General features: G+C 38.4%; 1 protein-coding gene across 1 annotated transcript in view; it reads left to right on the plus strand.

The window, feature by feature from the left end:
• Positions 1-15030, plus strand: part of MSH4 (mutS homolog 4) — a 102022-nt gene extending 86992 nt beyond the window's left edge. Inside the window, exons 18-20 of the mRNA XM_058658193.1 lie at positions 2407-2581; positions 3823-3911; positions 14665-15030. Coding sequence (XP_058514176.1) covers positions 2407-2581; positions 3823-3911; positions 14665-14856 — 456 coding nt within the window. The 3' untranslated portion in view covers positions 14857-15030. The remainder of the gene's footprint in view (positions 1-2406; positions 2582-3822; positions 3912-14664) is intronic.
• Positions 15031-17648: the final 2618 nt, after the last annotated feature.

The following is a 17648-nucleotide window of genomic DNA, read 5'->3' on the forward strand; positions in this document are numbered from 1 at the left end:
TCCCATTCTGTGACTGAATTACAACACAAGGTGAATTATAGGGTATCTATTCTTGAAATAAGGATACTAATTGGAAATGAATGGGATACTAAAAGTTGGAATAGGAGTGTGCTGGGATAACTTACTGAAACTAGGGACATAAATTCTGGTAAGTGTTGCTAATCAAAGAGACTTCTGTGTGCTCTACTGAAGAATCCTGTACTCCCTTGAGGCACTTACTATACAAAGACAATTCATTTTTTTCTTGACCCAGCCCCTCCAATCTTCTATGTCTCTAGATTTGTAATTAAACCTGGACCCAAGCAGGCCTCTAAATGAGGTACAGAATAATCCATGGGATACTTGAATTTTCTAATTCATAACAACCAAAATCTGGCAAGCCTATATGAGAATGAGTGTCAAGTGTGGGATAATGATGAAACATATTGTTGGATATGGCAGGATTTACTGTTAAGGGCTCAGATCCATTCTCCTTCTGTCCCCCGCACCACAGTGCTTGATAGACACAGAATCAATGATACATAAGGCCTACTCTACTGCTAATTTTTCTCCTAACCTCCCCTAAAGGAACCTCTGTTTTTGAGCAATTCAGACATATATGGGGAGAAGAAAATAATAAGACATTTTAAGGGTTGTTGAACACAGGCTCTTAACACTAATTTCCAGGACACTGGAAATGTTATTGGGGTCTTCTAGTCAGAGTTGGAAATATGAAAGTCAGATGATAAGTGAAATTTAGCTCTGGTCTATTGTATAATGGACCCAGTAAATCCCAAACCCAACTTGCAGTCATTCCTCATTTCCAGAAAACGTAAGAATAGACATTCCTAGAGGCTGCATTTTTTCCTGATCTGTGGAATGAGGTTATTATGTTATGAAAGGCTTAATGGAAGTCAGTAGAACAGGTTTTACCTTGAAAAATGGTATACCAAAAGAAACACTGTATTCTTAGATTCAAAGACTAGTGCAACCATCAAGGACTTGGACAATATAAAGATGGTAATTTCTGTAATATTCCAATTCTCTTAGATTATTTGGCCTAAAGGTAGATGGAGTTTGGAGCCTGAGAACAGATTATCATAAACTTAACCAGGTTGCAATTTCAGTTGCAGTTATGATATCTGGTTTCACTGAATAAACAAAACATTCCTTGATTTACCTGATATGCCACTATTGATACAGAAAAGCACTTGCTTCTTCAACTGTGTCAGCAAGGCCCAGCAGAAGTATTTCGCATCCAGTTGGTGTATACCTTCTCTGTTCTACTTGAGGGTTATACTGCTTTTGCACCCCAGTGGTAAAGACATCAGTTAAAATATCTATATCCCAAATAGGAGTGTCTTGGCTTGATGCCTGTCTTCAGTGCTAGTTCCAGCTCTCTGCTAATGTAAGACTTGGGAGGCAGTGATGATGGCTTACCCTCATGGGAGACTTAGATTGATTTGATTTGCTTTATATGTCCTTTTATTTTTTGAGTAGGCTGTTGAAAATTTGCTTTTTCCCTTGTGATACATAAAAGATCATTCTTCCCTAGGCATGGTTGATAGCCATTTTGCCAGTATTTTAATTTTTTTTTTTTTTACTGTTTTACTATTTAAGTTCCACTGGTCACCTATTTAATTTTTTATTTATCATGTCTTAAAACGTAACCAATCATCAGCTCTTTATTTGTGTTAGCAACTTCAGGACTGGAAAGTTTGTGCTGGTCATAAGGCATTTGAGCCACCTATTTTTGAAAAGATCACATAAAGCACTTATGAAAAGCACAATTTCCTACGACCCCACATTGTAAATATTGACAGAATTTGGAGGGAATAAGTATCCAGAATTTGTATCTTTAACAAGCTCCCAAAATAATTACTCAAAATTGAAACCGTATCTTAAGCAGCATTTGCAATCTTTTTCACTGTGTAAGTACGTAACTCAGACATGATACAAATCTAAAATGGTCCATTGATTTCACTTTCCAAAAATCACTTAAAAGGAAAGAAGGCACTTAAATTTCTTTTTTTTTAACGTTTGACGGATGTGTGTGAAGGTATACTATTTATAAAAGCATGTAAGTATTTAAGTGAGTTAGTGCCTTAAAAAATGATTCTCATGTAATACCTTTATTCCTGGTAAACTTAATCTTTCAAAATACGTTTTCAAATGTATTTCTTAGCATTTTCTTTTTTGGATTTGTTTTATTTCCCATAATGTAACTTAGGTGTCTATATGCAAACATAATAAACATGTTTTTTAAACTTTCAAAACAGTTTAAAATGGATTGATTATATGTTCTTCAAGTTAGGTTTCATTCTTATTTTACTGTCATGTTATTTGTGAAATTAAAACTTTTTACATTAAAATGGAATTTTCTTCTTGATTTAAAAAAGCTCTAATATTCATTGTTATATATCCCAGGCATTCACATTGTTTGCTACTCATTTCCTGGAGCTGTGCCACCTGGATGTCCTGTATCCTAATGTGGAAAACATGCATTTTGAAGTACAACATGTAAAAAATGTCTCAAGAAATAAAGAAGCAATTTTGTATACCTACAGGATTTCTAAGGGTCTCACAGAAGAAAAAAATTATGGTATCACATATAGAAATTATAGCTATAAATTAAAACGCTTCATATTTCCCTAAAACTATCTTTTCCCCTTTACTTGGCTGTCAATTTAAACAATTTATCCTCTCATTCCTTTAAGTGTTTATATACTCCAAGATTATACTTCCCATGTCAAACTCTCATTTTTTAACTTACATGAGTCAATATGTAGAAATATGAATGCCCTAGTATAATTGGTTTTTGCCCTTAGAAAAATGTAGTTTCTGTTAGTAAGTTATATAACGAATTGAAAATTATATTCAGTAAAAGAGTCCCTTTTCTGTTTTCTTTAGATTGTAGGGAGTTGATTGTCTTAAATCTTAAAAGGAAATATGTTACCAAACCACATAATGTTTTTTACCTTGATTAAGCAGTGTTAAACATCTCTTGGATTCAGGACATTTTTGATTGAACTGTGCATACAAAATTCAAAATATATTTTCGCTGTAGATGTGACCCTTGTGAAGGGATGGAAGGCATTCTTGTTTTGCTATTTGAAATGAAAACTCAATGGATAGCTTACTGCCTGGCGTAAGATGTTTAATCTTTGTACATTTAAGCTTCATTATCTGTATATTGAGGATAATTTTCCAAATCAGTGAGATTGTATAGATACACTGAATTATAAGTGAACTTCCTAGCAAAGGTTTCCTAAGCAATTGAACTTCTCAATAAATGTTGATGTTTCATCTGTTGTCACACACTAGGAGGTCTATACGTCATTAATACAATAAAACTGATCTCTGAATATAGGAGTATTAGTTGGTATTTTTAAACTGCATAAAGAGTAATCATGCACGATTACATTTTCTGAGGAATTTTACTCTCATAGATCTGCTAATTGGCAAGCATTCAACTGTAGCTATTTTTCTAACTAGATATCCTCCTCCCTCTAAACCATTCTTTCTTCTGATAGTAGCCAATTGTATTTGTAATTACAATTTCACTTTTATTACCTCTTTTCCTTTCTACTTTCTCAGAGGTATATTGAAAGCTAACTGATAATGTATTTTGACTTAAATTTTAGACAAGTAAATAAATGTATTAATCGGTAAGCTGCCTTCCAGAACTTTGGTCAACTTAATTTTGAGAGTTTTTGGGTGTTTCAGACATGCCTATAAAAAAAGTTTCAAATCTGTGGATAAAAATATAGCACTAAACAACATAGCACTAAATAACAAAAATAGTAGTATGATAATATTGAAACCCATTTTTTGTAACATTAGGCTTAAAAGCTGCAGAAGCGTCATCACTTCCATCATCAATTATCACAGATGCCAGAGAAATAACAAATCAAATTGCAAGACAGATTTTGGTAAGAAACTGTTTAGCAATAATATTTAAAAACATTTTACATTAAAGAAAATAACCTTGGTGTATATTTTAATATGACTTTTGACTAAGATACACATTATTAATATCAATAATTATAATACCTAAAATAAACCTAATTCTAAGCGAGACATTTTCTTGTTTCTCCAAACATTTTTTAGCTTGAGCTATTTTAACTTTTACCAGTTAATAAAATGGAGTACGGAAGTAGATATACGCTGATTCCTTTATCCATTACTCTTTCAGCAGGCATCTAGGTTGTTTCTATGTCTTGCGTTATTGTAGATGGTGCTGCTGTAAATATTGGGTTATAGAGCACCTTTGCATATGCAAATTTCATTTCCTTTGGATATATCCCCAGAGGTAGGATAGCTGGGTCACATGGTAGATTAATTTTCAGTTGTCTGAGCACTCTATACTGACTTCCATAGTGGCTGTGCTAGCCTACATTCCCACAAATGGTGAAGTAGGGTACATTTCTTTCCACATCTATGCCAGCAGGTATTGTTAGTAGAGTTCCAAATGTAGGCCAATATTGCTGGAGTTAGGTGGAATCTCAATGTAGTTTTTTTTGTATTTCCACTAAGGAGCTTGAGAATTTTTTTCATATGTCCGATAGCCATTTGAATTTGTTCTTTTGAAAAATGCCTGCTCATTGCCTATACCAGTTTTTAAATCAAAGTTGTTTGTGATGCTGTTGTTAAGTTACTGAAGCTCTTTTTAAATCCTGGATATTAGTCTTCTGTCAGTTGTGTAGTATGCAAAAATTTTCTCCCATTCTGTTGGTTGCCTCTTCATTTTGTTGGTCATTTCCTTTGCTGTACAGAAGCTTCTTAGTTTGATGTAGTCCCATTTGTTTAATTTGGCTTTGACTTCCTGTGCTTTTGATGAATGTTCTAAGAAGTGTTTACTAAACTGTAGATCTTGGAGAGTGCTTCCTTTGTTTTCCTCTAACAGTTCGATGGTTTCTGGGTGCAGAGTAAGGTCCTTGATGCATTTAGAGTTCATTTTTGCATAAAGTGTCAGGTGCGAGGGTAGGGTGTCTTTCTCTTTACTTTTGCAAGTGATTATCCAATTGTCTCAATAGCATTTGTTGAAGAGATCAATCCTTTTCCCTGTACTATTTCCAGTTTTATTGTCCAAAATTATTTGACTGTACATGTGTGGGCTCAACTCTGGGTTTTCTATTCTATCCCATTGATTTTCTTTTGTTTCTGTACCATTACCAGATGGTTTTGATGACCACTGCCCAACAGTATGTCTTGAAATCTGGAACTGTGATTCCTCCTGCTCTGTTCTTGTTCTTCAGGATAGCTTTGGCTATTCATGGTCTCTTTTGTTTTCCAGATGATTTTTCCTATCTTTTCTATTTCTGAGAAGAATGTTGTTGGGGTTTTTGGTTAAGATTGCACTGATCCTTTTTATTACATTCAATAAATCAGAGATTTTGATAATGTTGATTCTAATGGTATAAATTTCTCCATTTTTAATGTCTCTTCTATTTATTTTTAAACTTCTTTTTTATTGTTATTGTCATGATACAGTTCCATAGACACTGGGATTTCCCTTACCTGCTCTCCAAGACCCTTGCCCTGCCACTATGATCCCCTATATCATTACTATCGTATATCTCTTCATAAACAGTCATATGTCCATCATTGCGGGCATGGACAATGGCAGAGAGTCCAGCATCCTATTGTCAAGATATAGTTAACAGTTTCATTGGTAGTTCATCTTTGTCTGGAAATGGAGATGCGTACTGCATTGTAGCCTCATATCTTGATATGTTAGTCTCCATTACACTGTTACTATACATCTCCTTAAATGAAAAGCCACAATACAGAATCAACAACACTAAGAAAAAGAGAAATTTGCAATGCCATGAAATTAAATAACATGCTACTAGATATGATAGTCTCCATTACACAGTTACTATACATCCCCTTAAATGAAAAGCCACAAAACAAAAGCAGCAATAAGAAGAAAAAAGAAATTAAAAATGCCATGAAGTTAAATAATATGCTACTGAATGACTAATGTGTTGCTGAAGAAATGAATAAGAAAATAAAGAAGCTTTTTGAAGAAAATGATGGTACTGAACAATCTATGAATCATTGAAGAATTTAATCACAAGAAAGTGTTTTGATGAGATAAAAAAAAATCAAAATCCATGAACAAAATCCACTGGTTGGTGATATATGTCTCCTGTAAGAAACAAATAGTTTCAGTCTACTAATCTATGATATTTGATGAGTTTAAGCCATTTGGTCCTGTCATTTTAGCAGTGAGTTGCTAATTGATTTAGTCTTCTGTTGTTATTTTACTGGGATGTTCTTCTCATTTACCCTTGGTTTTGGTGGGCACTATTCCTTTTCTCTGTCAAGAGTACATCTTTAAGTATCATTTCTAGGGCAGGTTTGGGAGAGGCATATTCTTTTCACTTTTCTTTACTGTGGAAGAATTTTATTTCATTTTCAAAGACAATGGAAAGCTTTGCTGGATATGTTATCCTGGGCCAACGATTTTTTGCTTTTAGAATCTGAAATATGTTGCTACATTCTCTTCTGGTTCGTAGTGTTCATGTTCATGTGAGAAATCTCCTGTGAGCTTAATTGACATTCCATTATATGTCAATTAGTTTTTTTCATGTGTACATCTAAGGATCTTTTCCTTATATTCGACTAAAGAGAGCTTGATTATCATGTGTCATGGTGAAGATTGCTTTTGGTCAAGCCTGTTGGGAGTTCTGTGCCCTTCCTGGATTGTGCCCTTCCTGGATCTTGTTTCCATATTCTTTCTCCAGATTAGGGAAATTTTCCTTGAATATTTCTTTTTCCAGATTAGGAAAAATTTCCTTTATTATTTCACCTTCTTGGATACCCCTCTTATATTTGGCCTTTTTAAAAAAAAAGATTTATTTTTATTACAAAGTCAGATATACAGAGAGGAGGAGAGACAGAGAGGAAGTCTTCCGTCAGATGACTCACTCCCCAAGTGAGCGCAACGGCAGGTGCTGTGCCAATCTGGAGCCAGGAGCCAGGAACCGTCTCCCATGCGGGTGCAGGTTCCCAAATCTTTGGGCCGTCCTCTACTGCTTTCCCAGGCCACAAGCAGGGAGCTGGATGGGAAGTGGAGCTTCCAGGATTAGAATCGGTGCCCATATGGGGTCCTGGGGTGTTCAAGGCGAGGACTTTTAGCTGCTAAGCCATGCTGCCGGGCCCCTATTTGGCCTTTTAATAGTGTCTTTCAGTTATTCAGTACTTTTTTTAGTTTGACCCAGCTCTGCTTCTAACTTTTGTTTGTTTTACTCTGGTGGCAGGAAATATCTTCCAATTATGAGATTCTTTTTTTCTTTTTCCATCATTCTAATTGGAGACTCTCCACTGTACTTTTAATTTGCTCTACTGTATTCTTCATCTCTGATATATCAGCTTTCATTTGATTCATTTCCAGTGTGACACATTCCTTAAATTTTTGAATTCCTGCTTTGCGTGCTTTTCATTGTTGATAAGAAGTTTTATAACAAGTGTTTTGAATTCTCTATCTCCCATTTTCTTGATGTCTTCCTAAGTTAACTCTGAGGTTGTCAAAGGTGCTTGCTCCTTTGCAGGGGATTCTTCAGTAATATTTATTGTGCCTTTGTCTCTTTTTGCTCTTGGTCATTGTACTTCTGATTATCAGATTCTTCTCCTTGGGGTAGGTTTTTAATCTGTGTCACCCAGAGGTCATCAGTTCGATTTTACTTATTGCAGTTGATACATGGCTCTTTGTAGTCAGTTGTGGCACTCCCTCCAGTGAGTTCCAGGTCTGGGTTCTTATGTTAGATTTCCAGCATGGTCTCTGTAGCCCCAGCTCCTGGCCCATCAGTCTGCACCTCCTGTGATACCATGCTGAGGCTGCAGCATTGTCTGTATGACCTTTCTCCCATTTCCGGTTGGAGCAGGCCCCGGGATTGGGGAGACATCAGGAGTCCTATATAGCTAGGTTTTTGGTGGTGCTGATCTTTATCAAACCTGATGGCTGTTAGGTCTGAGGGCCACATGGTCCTATTTTGATGCTTACAATGCCCAAGTTGGTATTAGTTTCACTGTGGGACCAGTGCAATGCACTGATCTCAGTGAGTTTGCTCAGTTCAGTGCATGTGCAGCTCACTGTTGTCCCTGCATTTTTAAAACCTTTGCTACACTGTAAGAAATGTTGCCTGATGTGCCACTGCTGGAGTTCTTGATATGTTGGCTGTCAGGTCTGAGGGCTACCTGGACCTGTCTTGGGTGGAACCTGTAAGATGCCATATTGTTGCAGTTCACTGAGCCAGAAGTGAGTTCACTCCCAGCTGAGTTCTTTCCCTAGCTTTTGCCTCTTTAAAATGGTGCCTAATTCGGCTCTAGGAGGCCAACTGGGCTGTGAAATCACTCTGTTCCTGCACTGCTGGTCTGGGACCTGCTGCTTTGTCTCTGCTCCTGGTCAAATCAAACAGACTACCAGGATGAGCAGTTCTTTGTCTGGGTTTACCTCCTGAGCTCCTGGTGAATGTCTCTTCCCACCTTGTTGCTGATGGAGTTCCAGCTGCCATTGCAATTCAGACTGACACTCGCTGAATGTTGCTGGGGTATCAGTCACCACAACACCACACTGTTGTGTCTGCTGTTTACCTGTGTCTGTCTTCTCCAGGTATTCCTCTGCTGTTGTTTTGCCTTCTCCTGTTTCTTGGAATGGGACCTCTGTGCTTCACACTCGGTAATGTTTCTCCAGCCATTTAAATGTATCCTTACCCTATTCTACCATCTTGATTCTCTGTTCCTAATTATTGCATGTATGTTTGAGATGTATCTTGTTATATTTCATTTTTTGTCTCTGATTCTATTGATTTGTATCTTCTCCCCACTTTTTTGGGTTAATGGGGAATCTACTTTGCTGATCTTCTCAAAGATGAAGATCTTTGATTTGCTAATCTTGAATATTTTGGTCTCTATTTTGTTTATTTCTTCCCTTGTTTTGGTTGTATCTCTTTTAATGCTAATCAGAATTGTTTTGCTATTGTTTTTCTGTGTCCTTCAAAGTATGGTCAGCCTGTTTACTGGGTGCTTTTCTAGTTTCTTGATGTAGGTGTTGAGTGAAATGATCTTTCCTCTTAACACTGCCTTGATCATGTCCCAAAAGTTTTGGTATGCCGTGTTGGTGCCTTCATTCATTTCAAGCATCTTTTAAATTTTCCCTTTAATTTCTTTTATAATTCATTGCGCATACTGCTCAGTTTCCAAATATTTGCATATGTTTTGCAGTATTTTGACAGCAATTGTCCTAGGTCACTGGGTTATCAGTGTTACCCATTATACAAAACTTTTTTCTTTTTAATTGTTTCCATTGCCAGGATATAACAGCAATTAGTTATGCAAGCATCCTGGACCTATTTTGGATGCAATTTATCCGATGCCAAATCAGTCTTGTTTTCCCAATGGGACTAGTGAAGTGTGTGAAGCCAGAAGTTTCCCCGCACAGCTCACTGTTGTCCCTCCACCACCACCGCCTCCCCCGCCACCGTCCACAGCCACAGACAGCCTTTGCCTCAGCACACAAAATGGCACCCATGGCGCTGGTAGGAATTTGGGATTGTGAAATTCACCCTGTTTCTGCATCCAATGGCTTGGGCTCTGCAACTCTGCTTAGGCTTATTTTTGGATTACAAATATAGCAGTACAGGCAGTTCTGTGTCTGGGATTACCTGCTGAGTTCCTGTTGAACCCACTTTCCCACCTGGCTAGTGGTGAAGCTCCGGTTGCTGATCATCACTGAGGTATCTGATCACTGCAACATTGCTGTGCTTTTTCTGCAGCTTCCCCATGTCCCTGGACCTCTAGGTGTTCCTCTGTGTTGGCTTGTTCTCTCCTATTTCCCGGGATCATGTACTCTCTGTTCTTGTTTGATCCTTCTCCATTTGTTTAAACCTGTCCTCACCCTATTCCACCATCTAGAAAAACCCTCAAATCATGTTGTATCTCTCTTTTTGGACTTTCATTATTATAATCTGTTGCTTGTAAACAAGCCTTTTTACTATCGACTGTAAGCTCCTTGAGTACTATTGTCATGGAACACATATGTAGACGTAAAGATTTGGAGTCTGGTACATGGCTTGTAGGTCTTCAGTAACTTGTTATTTAAATTATCAACTAATTTGTGATTGATGAGTATATCATATAGGTGAGTAAACTGATGGTTCTTTCATCTACTAGATTAAATCTTGTTCATGTTTTCTAAAATAAAGTACAAAATATGGAATTTCTTGATGTGAAAAAGAATAGAAAAGATTGCATTTTCTAGGACATATGCTAGAAGTTTCCATAGACAGCTAAAATAGAAAATGTTGATTTATTCATTTGGGTCATTTATAAATGTGAATTAAGACTTTTCTGGCTATATTGTAAATCCTGAAGTTCTATACAAGGACTGACTGCAAAAGCTTTCCACATTCCCATTTCAAATATTGTATCGTAGGTGTCATTAAGTATTTTTCTTAAGCATTAAAGCATGGCTCCCAATAGTTACTCATGTTGCTTATTTAAAAATATAATTTACCCTTCAGACAATATATCCCTTAAGCTCCAGAAGTTTCATTTTCTTTTAAAGATTTATTTATTTTTATTGGAAAGGCAGATATACAGAGAGGAGGAGAGACAGAGAGGAAGATATCTTCTGTCCGATGGCTCACTCCTCAGGTGGCCACAACAGCTGGAGCTGAGCCAATCAGAAGCCAGGAGCCAGGAGTTTCCTGCAGGTCTCCCATGTGGGTGCAGGATTCCAAGTCTTTGGGCCGTCCTCGACTGCTTTCCCAGGCCACAGGCAGGGAGCTGGATGGGAAGCGAGGCTGCCAGGATTAGAACCGGTGCCCAAATGGGATCCCAGCGCGTTCAAGGCGAGAACTTTAACCACTATGCTATTGTGTCGGGCCCAGGCTCCAGAAGTTTCTGTATGTGTACTCTCTTCAGGTAGAGACACTATTAGGATGATACGTTCTGTCTACAAATTTATCTGTTGTGAAGTTAGAGATAACAGAGTTGTACTCTTGGGTAATATTAAAAATTATGATTACTGCATAATAATGAACAGTGCTATTTTTGCATACTCTTTTTTTTTCCTTTTTTTAATTATATTTTTGACAATCTTATTAACAATAGTTAATTAGGGTAAAAAGGTTCAAGAGCTATAGGAAAGTGGGTAAGACTATTATTTCCAGGGGATATTGAGGGAGAAGCCCCACCCAGCTTCCCACCTACCTCATGTCCCGGATGTGGGGCATGCTCTGAGATACTTGCTCAATCGTTCACCAGTTATGAGTTGCTACCAATCTCTCCACTCCAAGCATGATGAGGTCATTGAAGAATTCACTGATCGATATAGTCCATCATAGAGTCTCCATTTGCCCAGTATTTCACTGCCAGTATTGCAGCCCAGTCAGAGCGACCCACAATAACCCCCACCCCCACCAGGCCCACCCCTACCCTGGCTTGCCAGTATGTGTAGCAGACTAGTCCAGTCTGTCTCACATCCCATTTGGCTCTCGTACATGTCAATGGGTATTAAAGCTTAGTTGCATCTAACCAGCTCCACTATCCAGCCTACACGGATGTTGTTGGGTGCCCTTCTGTCTATCCACCCCAGCTCCTGTCCTAGTTTTCAAGCCCTCCTGTGGTAGTGGTAACCCAAGAGTGAGGAGCCCACTATTTTCCTCCCAGGTCTCTCACTCCCGGATTATGCACTCTCCAGGTGGTTCTGTGGTTTGACTTGACAGAATTATCCCCCAGTGCCAACTTCTGCCAGCTGATGCTGCGGCTAAGCCCAAACAACCCTCACCCACTTTAATTTTGTTTGCAACAGTAGGAATAATCCACCCAACCTGGCTTTTCCCTGATCTAGTCCACATGAGGCACATAGGTGTTGTAGCCCTGCTTAGTCTGGTCTGCTCCCATTCCAGCTCAAGCTCTCCTGTGGGAGTAGCTGTCCAGAAAGGGAGCCCGCCCTTATTCCCCTGCTGGCTCTGCCCCCTTCCTTTCTGGTTCTCATGTGTCCTGGTTGGGTACTGTGGTCACATCTGGCATAGGCAACCTCGCCTTGGCATTCCATATTGTGTACTGCTTTTGTCGCGACCACTTCTGGCTCGACCCAAAACTCTGTTCTGGTGCTTGGATTTGCCAGTGGGTGACGTGTACTGATTCAGCCTGGTCTGCCCCCGAGCCATGCCAAATGTATGTCAGTGGCAAACACTCCATGGCCTATCCTGGGCTGTTTCCCATTATGCTTCTTGCGCTTACCTGCAGGGTCTGTATCCTGCCAGAGGAGTTGCCCAGGCTCCTCCATCAGAACCCCTCCCAATGCCAGATTTAGTGCATGCCAGGGGGTCCATGAGCCAGCCCTACTCAGTTTACCTCCTGTCCTAGTAGGAACACTGGCTTTTCCTGACTGGCCTTCAACCTAAGCTGGTTATTGCTGTTGGATGTTTCAGCCCAGCCATGGCTCGTCCCCACACACATGGCTCACACATGGTTCAGTAGGGGTTGAGACCTAGCCTAGTCCATCCCACATCTACCCTGGTCCTCAGGGCACCAGATGGTGTTGGGGTCTGGCCTGGCTCGGTGCATCCAGTCCCAGTCCACACTTGTGCCAAGGGATACTACAATTGTTTCCTGATCAGAATGTAGCCCCTCTGCCAGCCCATGTGTTCCTTGGTGGGAACCTCAACCCAGTTAGGGTGTCGCCCTAGCTCCCCAACCGGGCCTGTTTCCAGCCATAGATCACATACATGTCAGTGGTTGCTCTGACTCAGTTTGGGATTCAGCCCCTCACCTGTCCTGGCCTCTGCCTTAGACACTGTGGCTTAGCGTCCTTGACTCACGTAGACCAGTAGGTGCAACAGCCTAGCTCGGCATGACCTGTGCTCCATCCTGGCTTCTAGTTTCACTTGTAGGCTAAGGTGCTAAGTCCTGTCTAGTACATCCCATTCCATTACCAATTGGCACATTAGCCGGCTGTTGGAGCTACTTTGCCCAGCTTGTCCTACCCCCAGGTCTGGACCACATGTTCACCAGCAGGAGCTATGACTCACCAGGGTAGTTTCCCAAGTTCCTCCACTTGATCCACTCCCAGACCCAGTTCTCATACATGCCATTGGGTTTTAGGCCAGTGCCCAGTGCATTCTCACCTTCTATTTGGCCTTGTATGAGCTGGTAAATGTTGCAGCCTGGCCCACCCCACACGCTATTCAGGATGCACATTTGGGTGCTGCTGCCTTGACCAGTCCAGACTGTTGTGGGTTCCTTTACCTGTGATTGATGGAAAGCTCCTTGGTCACACCTAGCTTAGTCCATCACCACCCAAACTTTTTTTTTTTTTATAAAATAAAGCAAACATTTATTAAACTATAATAAAAACATTCGATCAAACCTGAGCACGAAAAACAAACAGCACATGCTTAACTGTAGTTGACATTCAAATAAAATTTGCATTCCCCCCAAAATATTATACAGTAATTAGAAAATACCAGCCAAAGTAATATTAGGATACTTTTACGTGCGATCTCAACAAATTTGAACAGAAGCAAATTTTAACAAAGGTAAATTTTACAGTGAATCATAGCAGTAGATTAAGGATCTTAACATGTTTATTTTACTGCTATTTGACACTATGATACAAAAATAAGAGGATTTACTTGACATTTTTAATAAATATCTCATGGGCTGTTGAGTGCCTTACTGGTGAAAAGATTTAACTGGCTAATCTAATCAATCCATTTTGTACATTTAGTAAGCATCATCTCTGCCCTACATAACTCTTAATGCAATTCACAGCACACAAATGGTTGTCATATTAAATACATAATCAACTCGGACTTCTCAACAACAAGGAAATTAGTAAACCATCAAATGGACTGCTTTTAAGACCCAAACTCTTAAGCTAACCAGTGGGGTTATAATTTCCACAGAGATGGCCCACACATCCCCCACAGAATCTACCCCTGGATATGGTTCTAGTTGAGTGCTAGTTGATGTCATGTTCTAGTTGATGTCATGTTCTAGTTGAGTGCTAGTTGATGTCTTGGCTCTGCCTAATCTGACCCCTCTGCTGATCCATCATCATGTCAGGTAATAGGATATCCTGCCAGACAAGCCCCGAGCCTTAGCTTTTGCATGAACTGGTGTTCGGTACTCAGCATTGTTAAGTAATTACAAGTTCTTCAGAGAAAGACTTACTGCAATTGGGAATCTTTAGGGTTGATTCACATCCCAAAAGCACATTGGGTTCAACCTGGAGCTTACCTAAGCAGCAATTCAAAGAACCAAATCCCCAGAGCTCCCCGGCTGGGTGGCCACCCGGAGCCCAGGCACGTGATGGCTGGACCCATACTCTTTTTGAGACAATGTTTGTAGGACCTATCTGTAGTGAATTTTGTATTCTTTTTTGGTATTGTAGAGAAATTTAACTTAACTAACAGAATTTGTTATATTGAAAAGTGACTTTCAAGAATCTCTGTCATGAAACAGTAAATACTCTGAAATTTCAGTTTAACAAATATTTCTTTTTTAAAATGTATTCTTTGTTAGTTGGTTGAAACTGTTTTTTAAATTAGTTTACTATTGAGTTCAATATTTCCATGGAGCGAGATAGATAATTGCCAAGATATGGTTCAAATAAAAATCATTGTAGTGATATCTTAATTTTCACATGTATTTTTTTCTTGATGACAGCAAAACCAAAGGAGTACCCCAGAGATGGAAAGACAGAGAGCTGTGTACCATCTAGCAACTAGGCTTATTCAAACGGCCAGAAACTCTCAATTGAATTCAGACAGTTTGCGATCATATTTAATTAATCTGAAGAAGAAATATGAAGATGATTCTCTCACAGCTGACCCAGTTCCAGAAAACACTGAAGAATAATAGGAATTCACATCTTACAAAATAGCATGTGGAACCTAGAATTCTTTTTCTTCTTATATAAGAATCTGTTAACATTTACATTTTAAGTGAAAATTACGGTATATTAGTTTCATAATTGTCATATATTCCACATGAAAAATATTTTTTGTTGTAACTTAAAAATGCAACTTTGCCAAGGTTCCCCCCCCCCCCCCCCAGTGACCATCTACTTGAAAGGCAGAACTAGCCAAAGAAACATACAGAAAGTGTGGAAAAACCCAAGCGTTCCTGGTTTTAAATGTGTTGGTTCACTACCAAAATGGCTCTAACAGCCACTTAGATCTTGGCCAGAATGCAGAACAGTAGTAATTCTACACTGGTTTCCCATTTGGGTGGCTGGGTCCCACATACCCAAGCCATCACCTTATGTCTCTTAGAAAGTCTTCACCAGAAGTTAGAACAAGCAAAGTAGCCAGGACTAAAACTGTACTTCAATAAAGCATGCAGGCATATTGTATACTGACTTAACCTACTATATCATAACATCTGCACAGGAATTTTTTTAATATTAGAAAAATGTATAGTGTACCACTTTTTCCATTTTTGGAGATTGACGTTTTGTCTTAACTTTATTTATACTTTCAAATTATACTTTTACGTACTGTTGTAAATATCTTAGCTTTAAAATACTTTCTTCTGGGACCAGCGTTGTGATACATCAGGTTAAGCTATTATGCAAGATGCTGACATCCCATATGATTAGCAGGTTTGGCCTTATTTATCTATAACTCTGCTTTTCAAATAAATATATCTTTTTATAAGCAAATAACTTTCTCTTTAACTATAAAAAGTTATCTGAGTTTTTTCTTTGCATTCAATACTGTTATCAATGCTCCATTACTCAGTAATTTCTTAATTAGTACCTACAATTTTCAACACTGAATGGTTCTGAAGTTAAGATTAAACTGATAATTTAAAAGTTTGCTGCTTACCTTTGCTTTCAGAACACAAACGAGTATATTATAAAGCTGTTTTTCCACAGGCATGTGTCTTTAATCATGATTTCAAAGTTTGTTTAGTCACTCTTGTTTTGTGAAAGAGAAAGAGACCACCAGTTATTTAGTAATTGAGAAAACTCCTATCTTTCTAAACATCTACATTTCCATTCTCAGTATATGACCTGTTTACCTAATCTTAGCCAATACAGGGCTGATTTTCTTTTCTTGGGAAACATTTAAACCACTTAAAGAATAACCGGAAGTATTCATAGCAATTTGATCAAACAATTATTCACAGGCTGGTTATGGGTATAATTTTTATTAACATGTGCATGTTACATAATGCAACACTTGATATCTTAGGGGAAGTGATACCAAAAAGAAAGTTTATTTTGGTGCCAAAAACATTGAAATCCTTGTGTAAGAGATGTCTAAAAATGTATGGAAAACTGATGCTATGAAAAAACTTTTCATAGATTTCAAATTTGTGCCTAACTGAAGTTTCTAATTTCATTTTCCACAAAACTTTTGAAGTAGCACATTTTTATTGACCTTATTAAACTCTTTCTCAGAGTTCTAGGTAAGTGTTGGTACTCAGATAAATCAAAAGTTTATAGTTTAAATTCTATGCATTTCTTTTTTTTTTTTAGATTTATTTTATTTTTATTACAAAGTCAGATATACTGAGAGGAGGAGAGATAGAGAGGAAGTGGAGCTGCCGGGATTAGAACCAGCGGCCATATGGGATCAAGGCGAGGACATTAGCCACTAGGCCACGCTGCCGAGCCCACTTCTATGCATTTCTTACAAAACTAAATATAAATTATTGTTAGTCTTTTTCTTATTTTATTTACATAAAAATGTAGGAATTTTATATATATCAAAATACACCTTAAGAAACACAGTTGATACTTTCTATCGTGTCTTTTTTCCTGCCTATGTTCTCTGCTCACCCTCCCCTCTCCTTGTTATTTGTACTTTTTTAAAGTTTTAAAGATTTATTTATTTGAAAGGCAGAGCCACAGAGAAAAAGAAGACACAAATAAAGAAAGACACTCCATCTGCTGGTTCACTACCCAAATGGTTCCAATGACTAGGCTGGGCCAGTCCGAAACCAGGAGCTGGGAGCTTCCTCCAGGTCTCCCGCATAAAGTTCTTGGGACCCTTCTACTGCTTTCCCCAGCAACTGTCAAGGAGCTTAACTGGAAGTAGAGCCACTGGGACTTGAGCCTGTGTACTTATGGGGCTTAGCCCCACTGTACCATTGAGGCTTTGCCCACCATGCCATGGTACTAACTACATGTTTCTAAAAAATTTATAGTGTCATACTTTCAATGCACTTCTCAATCACAGGGTTAATCCTCTATTAGTTAAAGAATTCAACACATACCAAGCAATTCAACAAGAGAAAAAGTGCAACTGACCCTCAAGAGTATAGAAAAGGATGTAAATAATCAAATCTCAGAATGTCAATTTTGCACATATAGGTTACTTTTTTTAACTGTGCAGTACCACAGAGCAGGGAAAATATAATTTTCTTTTGGGGACTGCTTATTTTATGAAACATAATGGTTTCCAGTTGCATGCATTTTGTTGTAAAAGAAAAGAGTTCCGTTTTTTAATGGTTGAATAATATTTCAAAGTGTATGTATACAACATTTTCTTTATGCATTATCCATTGATGGGCTTATAAATTGTTTCTGTGTTTTAGCTATTGTGATTTGAATTGCAATAAACATGGGCTTACCAGTAACTCTCTCATGTGCTGTTGCCATTTGGGCAAATTTCCAGAAGTGGGATGTTAGACGTATTTTC

The sequence above is a fragment of the Ochotona princeps genome, chromosome 2, assembly GCF_030435755.1.
Source record: "Ochotona princeps isolate mOchPri1 chromosome 2, mOchPri1.hap1, whole genome shotgun sequence".
Taxonomy (NCBI): Eukaryota; Metazoa; Chordata; class Mammalia; order Lagomorpha; family Ochotonidae; genus Ochotona; species Ochotona princeps.